Raw genomic sequence first — 10559 nt, 5'->3', positions numbered from 1 at the left:
ATTTTATTTTATTTTATTTTATTTTATTTTATTTTATTTTATTTTATTTTTAAAAGTTTTTATTTAAATTCATTAGTTAACATACAGTGTAATATTAGTGTCAGGTGTACAATACAGTGATTCAACACTTCCATGTATCACCCGGTGCTCATCACAGCAAGTGCCCTCCTCCTCCCCATCACCCATTTAACCCATGCCCCCCACCTACTCCCTGCTGGTAACCATCAACTGGTTCTCTGTAGTTAAGAGTCCGTGTCTTAGTTTGCCTCTTTCTCTCTATTTTCCCCCCTTTTCTCATTTGCTTTGTTTTCTTAAATTCCACATATGAATGAAATCATATGGTATTTGTCTCTCTCTGACTGACTTATTTCAATTGGCATAATACTTGTGGTGCAGCGGTAGCCTGTCTGACTCCAGAATTTTAAAGCAGAAGAAATCAAATTATGTTTCAGAGGCCCAGTTGGAAATTCTGAGCTAGACAGCAATTCTAGTCTTGCAGCGGGGACACTGTCTGAAAGCCACATCTTTGAGCCTCTGCAGGGCTCTGGCACACACACATCTAGGCCATGTGCAGTCAGGAGTGCCTGAGTGCGCTGTGTACGTGCTGGCCCACACCTACCTCCTTCAAGAGCTGCCCTGCGCCTCCCCGGCTGGCTGCCTTCTTGGTCCCCATCCCGTGGCTGTCCTGACATGCAAAGAGGAGAGGGAGTCTGCTCATCTGTACCTGTGACATCTCTGTAAGAGCTGCCTGAGAGCAGCTTGCTACTGTTAGGTCGTACCTTGCAGACAACAGGAGCTTGGAAGGGCCCAGGCCTTAAGACAACCACTAAATAATGACTCTTCAACCTCAGGATCTGCATTCTTCTCTCCAAGAAGCACCTGCTTTTATCAAGATCCTAATTCTCAGGAAAGTACTATATTCTGTTTTTCTCTATCCTTGGGAAGTCCTTATATGTTATGATCAGGATAATAAAGCAGAAAAAGAAAAAAGAATTAAAATAGTCACAGATATGTATGTTTATATATTTTCCAACCTACTTAAAATGTTAGAAATGCTTTGCAATGGAAAACACACATATAATAAAACAAAATGCCAGTGATTGGACCATGCATCCAACTTACATATATATTCGACTACGTGAAAGTAATGTGCCAAGGATGGGTGATACAGAAGTAAATAAAATGTGACCGCCTCTCTGAAAGGTCTTATACACCAGTGGAATACAGGAGGAAGGGCAAGTGACACAGAATATTGGAGGAGAAGAGAAATAAGTGATCTATTCCTGAGCCAGCTGGAATAGGTTACGAATGTTGCTTCTACTTTGCCCCAGGAGAAGAAACAGAGTGACATGCAAAATCCAGAGTGTTCATTCTTATCTTCATCTTTCAGGATTACATTTTACAGCATATTTCAAGGATAGTAATACTCTTCCTGGATACTGGATATAATCACAGTTGTTGGAACCTATGAAAAGTCATTTTCTTTTTTCTGGTTTCAAGTTAGGATCCCTTGGGGACACGCAAATACCATGCAAATTTGTGACAGTCTGAGATTTGTAAGAAAGGAAGACACTATGATATCCCACAGAGGACTAAATGGGTATTTCTTCTTCTGTCTTTTAGCCCCTCATCACCTTGGACAGCAGCATCTCCTTCACATTCTTGGCCGAGGGCACCAACACTATCACTGTCCAGGTGGCTGCTGGGAATGCCCTTATCCAGGACACAAAAGACATTGCTGTGCATGGTAAGCCCTGAAAATTGTTCTGTGATGCCCCCTCCTGCCCAACCAATCCCCTTGGCCCACCCTCATGGCAACTCCTGACTACTTTGGAAATTCCCCAGGCCAGGGGAAAATTATGTAGGTCAACAAGAGTTTTCCAAACATACTTTCTACCTTGCTCCTGAATAGACTGAGGGCTGCAAGAGAAGCTGCCGCAGATGGGCATAGACAAGCAGTTATTACCAGCGTCACATCCTGATGGGATTCTCATTAGATAAACACATATCATAAGTTGAGGATACTAAGCTAGAAAGACTATCATAGAAGCACCTAGATTGATGTCCTGCTGAGGTATCTATAGACATCATGCGTGCAGCACTGACCCTTTGTGACCATGGGGACCAGTGATTTCCAAAGAGCAGTCTTGGTTCCTTGACCTTGCAGAACTCATAGCCGAGTTACTGAGATGAAGTACACATAAGCGATTGTTAGAAAATTCTAACACCCTTGGCTGCAAAGACTCAAGAATAAGGCTAAGAATATGAGGGCAGAACTAGAAAGAAGAGTAGATAATAAGGTCACCATCCTGTTCTCAATCCTGTAAAACCATTCCTAATTATTAAATAAGTTTTGCTCCCAACACCATCCCACACAACCTCCCCCAGACCCCTAAAGACTGCCGCTATACCTGGGGCTTTCTAAAAGTTGTACCAACCGTATGTGATCCTCTGACTTAGAACATATTTCTTCAGCCTCACTTCAGGTGAGTGCCTTTTCCTACATCTCTGCAAATTTGATACTCTGGTTCTCTCCTCAGGCACCTGGAGGACTTTTTTTAAGCAACCATTTTTACTGAAGTGTAAATTTAATGCAGAAGAGGGCACACATCACAAGTGTTTAGTTTCATGACTTAGCACAAACAGACCTGTATACCCACCAACTGGGTCAAGAAACTGAACATTACCCACACCCTACACACAGGATTTCGATCTAATCCCGTGAACCAGTTTCTAGGAGGAAGGTCGGAGGAACCAAGGGGAGGACAAATGACAAGACCCCATTCCAACCAAGCCCAGCTTCTTCATGCCTCATCATTGGCTCTGCATGATACCACCAGCAGTAACAAATACCTCCTCCTTCTGGGGTTTCATACTTATCTTTCATTTCAAATAATATTCTTTTGCCAGAAGAAGGGCTTAAGATGCTAGGAACTCCTACATGGTAGGAGCATAAATCCCCCTCCAGTCACCAAGTCCCACCTTCTTTCAGAAGCCAAGAAACACGCCAATAGGAAGGAATTTTAGCTGAGGCCACATGGAAGAACGGACCGTTTCCCTAAAGCACAGTGATTATGGCATCTGCTAGTCTTCCACCCCTCTCTCAGCCGCACTCACACACCCTCTGTCCTTGCAGAATATTTCCAGTCTCAACTCTTGTCATTCTCTCCAAACCTGGATTACCACAACCCTGACATTCCTGAGTGGAGGCAAGATATTGGCAATGTCATCAAGAGAGCTCTGGTTAAAGTAAGTTGGCTTTATCTTTGCTCACATGTTAGTGTCTAAGGAAGGGGACCAAATGGTCTGGGCCAAGAACATATTTTCGTGGGTTAAAACCGCCATTCTACAGTTACATAACGATTATCTCTCTGTCAAAAGAGAGGTAAGAATGATGAGGGTTAAGGAAGGATGGAGGGAAGGAGGGTACAGGAGAGACAGAGAGACAGAAAGGAACCAGTGTTTAAGGATGGGAATTGGTCCTGTCTTTCTACCGAATTTTTCTAAGACAAGAGCTGGACCCCTTTAACTAACTAATGGAGGGAGCACTCATTTAGTCTATACAAATCTCATTCACTGGGCTTGTTCTTTGCCCACCAAAGGGGTTTCTTAACTGGTATTCAGACTCACAAGACCACTATTGGCTATACGTGGCAATCCGAAGTCTACAGGCCAGAAAACAGAACGTGCCATGAGGGTAGTAGCGCTCTGGAGTTAACCCAAGGTCAGATTGGCCTTAGGAAGCTTTGAAAGGGATTTGTTAACCCTTTGCTCAGAACGAGGCACTAGAACATAATGACAAATGCAACATGGGTTTTCAAATGTAGAAGTAAGACTAACATGTGACTAGTTCCATGGCAGAGGCATGGCCAGCATTTCAAAAACACATGGAGAAAAGTAGGATTCACTCTATCCAGGGAAATGCAGGCTTAGCACGTTTTTCATGATTCGATAAATACTTGTGAGCTATTAGGTGGTCTTTGCAGGGAATACTTGAGCTCGTTTTTAAAGGATACATAACAGTTAACAGAAAGAGGATGGTGTCTTTTAGGTAGAATGAACAGTATGTGCAAAGCCATAGACTATTGAAAGAGCACAGCGTTTGGGGGAAATGGCAGGGTTTAGTGGAGCCAGTCTGCAAGTTGTAAGGCCAGTGTCTCGACTTGAGCTAGGATGGTTAGGGCAGCTCATGAAGCATCAGAGGAGCTTGCAGGGGTCCAACAGACACCCAGTAGGCACTGGGAATTGGGGAAATGTTTTCTTCGTTAAGCAGAAAATGCTGAAAATAGATTTATCTTCAAGCACCTATTCTGGTAACAGTACAGAGGATGAGTTGCTGAGGTGGGACGTGAATAGGGTGGGGGAGAAATTTCACAAAAGATGACCAGTGAAAAGACTACTGCCGTTCTCCGGACCAGAGGTAACAAGAGCTTAAATAGGAAAGATTCAAAGGTTACTTGGGAAGTTGAACAGTAGAATTGGTGACTAATAGTATGTAGTGGGAATGAGAGGAAGAGACGCTTTCTGATTCCAGAGCAGGGAGGAGATGGCCTTGCCCTTAGTCGGACCATGTCAGAGAAACATGCTCAAGGAGCAGTAATGGTGTGATTGATGGATGGATGGATGGATGGATTTGAGAGAGAGAGCCAGAGAGTGAAAGCAAGCAAGTTGGGGACAGGGGGGAGCAGAGAGAGAGGGACAAGCAGACTCCCTGCTGAGTACAGAGCCTGATGTGGGGCTCGATCTCATGACCCTGAGATCATGTGACCTGAGCTGAAATCCAAAATCGGACATTTAACTGACTAAGCCACCCAGCGGCCCTGATGAGGTGATTTTTTGTGGAAGTTTGGAGCACATGAGGAACAGTTGGGTGAAGATAACCAGGGGAATCGAAACTATGGCTCTGAAGGTCAAGTGGATGCTCCCTGACTGGAGGCAGAGATGTGGGAGCTGAGACTGTGGAGGTGGTTAGACCCGCCAGGAGGGTGGGGGGCAGGGCACACGTGAACGTTGACACTCCCCAAGGCAGAGAAGGGATCCAGAGAAAGACCTGGAGAAGGAGCTGACAGAAACGTAAAAGAAGAAGAAGGAAAAGAGAATGATGTGAGAGAGCGTTCCTGTGGGGAGTTGTCTACCAGAAGATGTTCATCTGAAATCTTTTTACAAAAAGATTATGCATAGAAAGGGATGGAAATGCGACTGCTCTTGTATGCCTGTGACTATGAAACATCCAGAATTGTACATATTTTGTATGATTGTGTTTATTAAAAACATACCAGCTTTTTAATAAAAGACTTGGTAATTATAATAATAATTCTAATAAATAATAATAATCAGCCATGTTGGTTGATACCTGGGCCTTAAATCTCACGAGGACCTGTCCCCAAGTATCCCTTTGGATGGGATTAAGTGGATGTAGACACACAGCTCCAGAGTCCCCCCGAGGTTGCTAACTGACTGACCCCCCCTGAGACCACTATTCCCTGGGACGAAGTGTCAGCCCAGCAATGGCACTCACAGGCCTTCGCTCCATTGGGTGATTCCCTGTGCTTTGCCCTTCGGAATGGTCTCCGGAGACTTGCTTCCCCTGGCTGGTTAGGATGAGGCCTCCTTGCCCCATAGACTTGGGCACCAAGACTTCTAGCTACTTGGGATCACGTCTCCCATCAGGAAACCAAGGCATCTGGCAAAGCCAGTTCCAAGGGATCCTCTGTGTTTGGTGGACTCTTCAGGCTTCTGAATGCCACTTGTCAGTTCCCTGCAAGTTGGTGCTCTCACTTTTATCATGTCCCTGAGAATGAACTCCAATCTCTGAGCCTGGTCTCAAATAAGAATCAGAACTGAGCTGATGGGAAACAACCCCTCCACTTCTATTCAATCCAGCAACTGTTTATTGAGTCTCTACTCTGTGCAAGCATCTTCAGAACAGTGAGCTGGCCACAAAGACCCCCAGAAATGTTTTGGGTAAACATTCATAAGAACCTATCAGAGAAAAGATTGTATCAGCCAGATTTATTCATGTCACAGTCAAGATGATCTAAGTCCCCGAAATGTGGTAGACATGGTGTCTGGAAATGCTTAGCGTGAGAGGCTAACTTGGAGGACGTCACTGGAGGTGGAGATAGTCAGGGGAGACTTCTTGGAGGAGGCAGATATTTCTGCCAAATCAGAACCTACCCTATTTGAATTGGCAGAAGAAGAGGAGGGGTTCTGGATAAATACCTTCAGGAGACACATAGGGAAGAATCACCACACTCTTTATTGGGGGCAGGGGGGTGACTCAGAGTTTTGTTTATTTTAGGAATTTACCTCCAGAGAGAAGCTTCCTTTAAGTTTTTATCAAAAAGCAATATAGTTCTTTTACTAAATACCCCGGAATAGAAAAAAATTCACTCACAATCTCAGCATCTTAACACAACTTTTAGTGCTTTATTTTGGTTCTTTACTCTTGCACATTTTTATTTTTATAGGGTTGTAACCAAAGAAATGTAAGGAAATAGATCAGAATGCAGCTATCATAAGTGTTTTTCCATGTTGGCTGACTGTACTAATTATCATCGTAATGGTAAAATAACATTATATCGGGTGATTATACCATTATTTACTTAAGTTTTTGCATATCTGAGTTTTTCCCCATTTATTTGCTATTGTAAATAATGTTTTTCTTCCTGTATGTGGCTTTTTCTATATTTTGGAACATTTCCTTAGGACAAACACTCCAAGTTACAGTTACTGAATGAAGGCTCTGAATATTTTTATGGCCTTAAAGTAAGTCTTTTGAAAAGCAAATTGGCAATGTGCATTGATTTTCAGTGCTGCCAGCAGCAAATGAGAGAGCCTCTTAACCAAAGTCTCACCAATATTAGCAATTTTGACTTAATACAAAAATCCTGCATTCGTAAGTGAAAATAGCACTGCTTGTCTTGTTCTTTTTTTAAATTTGCATTTCCCCACATTTGCTTATAACCTCGTATTCCTTGTTTGCAGCTGGCACGTTCATGTTTTTGCCAGAAGTGCTAGTCCTCTCCATGCAGAAAAAATGGAAAATATGGGAGGAGTTTAGCCAGTGTTCGCAGCAAACAATATTTTGAAAATCACTGTAGTATTTTAGTTGCAGTGAAAATGTATGTAAGAGCCAGAGGAGGGGGTGAGACTAATCATAGCACTTCCAAGGGGAAACAGAAAGGAAGTCTGGATATATACCGGGCCCTGTGCCTCACAAGTTGTGTAAGGCGGCACACACATGAGCCTTACACCCGCGTGTGTTCTGCTTCTTGTCACGGACTCGGGGAGGCTGGCTCGTCCATGGCTTTACTCTGTGGTCTCCACAGGTAACTGGTGTCCCAGAAGACCAGATCCTAGTGGCCGTGTTCCCTGGCCTCCCCACTTCAGCAGAGCTCTTCATCCTTCCCCCCAAGAACTTGACGGAGAGGAGGAAAGGCAACGAAGAGGACCTGGAACAAGTAAGTGAAAGAGCGCTTGGTCGGGGTACTTGCCCGCACCTCCCGTCTAAGGGAACACAACCGCACCTCCAGCCGCAATATGGGGGGAGCGTCCTCCCATTGGCCTGGCAGCCTGTCCGTCTGTCCAGCACCCGGGGCTGTGAGGAACAACAGGCTTGCCCGGAAGATGACCACACAGCCTGGAGCATTTGGCACATGAGAAGGGAAGGCGGCCCAGCAGCCCTTGTTCCAGCAGTTGGCATTCCTGGAACTTCCTCAGCTCTCCTGCTCAGTGACCTGCCCCCTGGGGGGTGGGGCAGACACAGGAGAAGGAGGGAGGGATTTGAGTGTCCTTGTCTATTTCTGGGAAAACAGGCTTCTTGTCCTTAAAGATCCCGGTCCATCTAAGGTTCTGCTTCAGGAGAAAATGAGCTGCTTCATTGTGGAGAGAGATGGATTGCTTCATTGTGTTTTGACTAAGGAAATAGCATGTCCAAAGGGACTGTGGTTTACTGTCCTCATTGAAGGGGCGTGTGTATTGTGATGGGCACGCGATCCCTGAAGTAAAGGAGCTGGTTCTCCCTCTCTCAGTCCCTGCTCCTACAGGCTCTCATGGGCTTGTGCTGTGCCGCTCGCTTCCCTGCCTTCCCATGATGCTAAGTGAGTTTGAGACTTCTAAATGTTGGCACGAAGCCCACATCTGCTCCCACACGAGGCAGTCGTTGTGCAGACATCTGTGTCCCTCCGCTTCACCTGGCTGCTACCTCGTCCCCACGGCCGGCGACTGTTCTCCTTGGGCAGGACAGACACAGGCACAGTCCGTGCAGCCGGATAATGAAGCAGATCCTCGCCGTGCAGGGCTGCATATCCAAGCTGGCCAGAAATAAATTCACCCTCTCAGTGCATACATCACTTTTACAAGACCTCTTTATTCTGAAATAGCAAGTGGCATGTGTGAACTATACTTGGAAGCTACAATATCCATCCGTTTAGATAAATAGGTAATTACGGTGATGAATAGCAGCTGTGATATTAAGGCGCGTACAGCCAGATAAGAGTTAGGGACCACAGCCCAAGTCGGCCTCGCTTTCATGTGGGAATTACAGAGTGATTAAATCGATGTTATGTGTTCCGAGACTTGCTGGGGAAAAGTAAAGAGGAAAAATTATCCCATAAAAAGAAGGCAGCGTCTGCTTTGATGTCTGCCTCCCATTGTCTCCGAAAGAGAAAAAGCAGAGGAGTGGGCTGGGGAGGAACATCCCGGCTTTAATCCTGGCAGGGGCTGCTCTACCCTGTGTGTGTTACTTCATTAGATTAAAGAACTAATGATGGGTTGACGTCCTTTCATTGGAAACCACAATAGGTTGTGCTACGGTGAGTTATAAAGGCATGGATGAAAAAGCACTGAACCAGAGATTGAGCGAAGCATCGATGTCTGTTATCAACTGTAATTCGCTCAGGGACTTTGGACAATCCACTCTCTGTCTCACTCTGCTCGCCAGTATAAGCGAATAACACCAACTACTTCCTTGGCCTCACAGGGCTCCAAGGGCTGTGCGAACCAGATTGATGAGAATGTCCCAATATCCTGTCTGCCGATTGAACCTGGTCACTGTTTGCCTCTTGACCCTGGTTTCTTGCTCCATGAAGGACTATCTCATGTCATGTCTTCCTGTGCACTTCTATCTCTCTCTCTCTCTCTCTCTCTCTCTCTTTTTTTTTTCCAGATTGTAGAGATGCTGTTTAATGCTCTAAACCAAAACTTGGTGCAGTTTGAGCTGAAGCCAGGGGTTCAAGTCATTGTGTATGTCACACAGCTGACATTAGGTGAGTTCCTGCTGGGATCCAGGGGGAAATGAGGATGGTGATCTGTTATCCTGGGGGGAAAAGGGAGGAGATCATTAGCAGACGCTTCTCCGCAAATGCCTGAAAATAACTTTGTGGGCAGGACCCTTGTATGTAGTGATGGTTATGAAAGATTAATCACGTCTTTCTTGGGGCTTCCTGTTGAGGTGCCAAGAAGACTTCATTAGAAGCTATGGCTTTGCTACTGAATCCCTGGATGACCTTGGGGGGAAATCTGCAATTTCCTTGGGCTTTGACTTAATTGTTTTTTGTTTGTTTGTTTGTTTGTTTCTTTTTTTTTTTTTATTTGCAACAGTCAGGATTATAGTGGGTAGTCCTCAGGGTCTCTTACTTTCTTCAGTTCTCCAATTCCATGAATCTTGGTTGTGGGGCCACATGAGATAACTTTAAAACTCCTTTTGATTTACAACAGGTAAATCTGAATGAGTACAGAGATCAGCTCTAGTGATTGATTTGTAAAGGCATTTGAAAGGGTATGTCCCATGGGGCACACACTACTGGCTCTCCAGGAGAGCCTCTTTGCTAAATATCTCTTATTAATGTAAGACTTTTCAGATGTGGAGGTTCTAAATGTGCCCACCCAGCAGTGTTTTAGCAGAACTGTGGAAAGGAAAAGAATGAAGCATTGCATGAATTTTTAATCCAGAGTTCCCAATGGGCCACCCATAATTATGTTGACAGGCACTCGGGCCTTCTAAGAGAAAGAGCATTCAAGCCCCTCTTCTACTCCCCTTAGCTAAATACACATTACTCAGTTTATACCAAGAACAGTAAGTTTCTCTGGGTGGAGCAGAGGAGTTTACGCGTCTTGATAAGCTGATAAGTTGTGACTGAGGATACTGTTTTCATCATTGAAACCAAGCTTCCCGTGCCTGGATCGCACACAGAGCAGGGCAGTTGGAGACTGGGTATAAGGATGGGACATGAGCTGACCTCCTTTCTCTGGTGGGAACTCCCTCCATCTAGCAGCTTCCAAGTGAGCGGTCTGCTTTTTCCCCCTAGCGCCGTTGGTGGACTCCAGTGCTGGGCACAGCAGCTCAGCCATGCTTATGCTCCTGTCAGTGGTGTTTGTCGGTCTGGCTGTGTTTCTGATCTACAAGTTCAAAAGGTATGTGCTACTATCACTCCGTTTTGAGAGTGAGGCTAGATTCTTGGGAGCTGATTCTTTCTATAGCCAACATTCCTAGACTCATCCCAAATATATGAAATTAATTCTTTTGAAGCTCTGTTTGGCATTGGGGGAAAGCAGGA

General features: G+C 45.0%; 1 protein-coding gene across 1 annotated transcript in view; it reads left to right on the top strand.

Annotated features, from left to right (window-relative positions):
- Positions 1-10559, top strand: part of SORCS3 (sortilin related VPS10 domain containing receptor 3) — a 567608-nt gene that overhangs the window by 550581 nt on the left and 6468 nt on the right. Inside the window, exons 21-25 of the mRNA XM_008686652.2 lie at positions 1624-1747; positions 3137-3249; positions 7332-7463; positions 9170-9269; positions 10311-10416. Coding sequence (XP_008684874.2) covers positions 1624-1747; positions 3137-3249; positions 7332-7463; positions 9170-9269; positions 10311-10416 — 575 coding nt within the window. The remainder of the gene's footprint in view (positions 1-1623; positions 1748-3136; positions 3250-7331; positions 7464-9169; positions 9270-10310; positions 10417-10559) is intronic.

This window comes from Ursus maritimus, unplaced genomic scaffold (genome assembly GCF_017311325.1).
Source record: "Ursus maritimus isolate PB19 unplaced genomic scaffold, ASM1731132v1 scaffold_7, whole genome shotgun sequence".
NCBI classification, from domain to species: Eukaryota; Metazoa; Chordata; class Mammalia; order Carnivora; family Ursidae; genus Ursus; species Ursus maritimus.
Note: the sequence above shows the minus strand (reverse complement) of the source record. Positions and strands in the feature narration are given on the sequence as shown.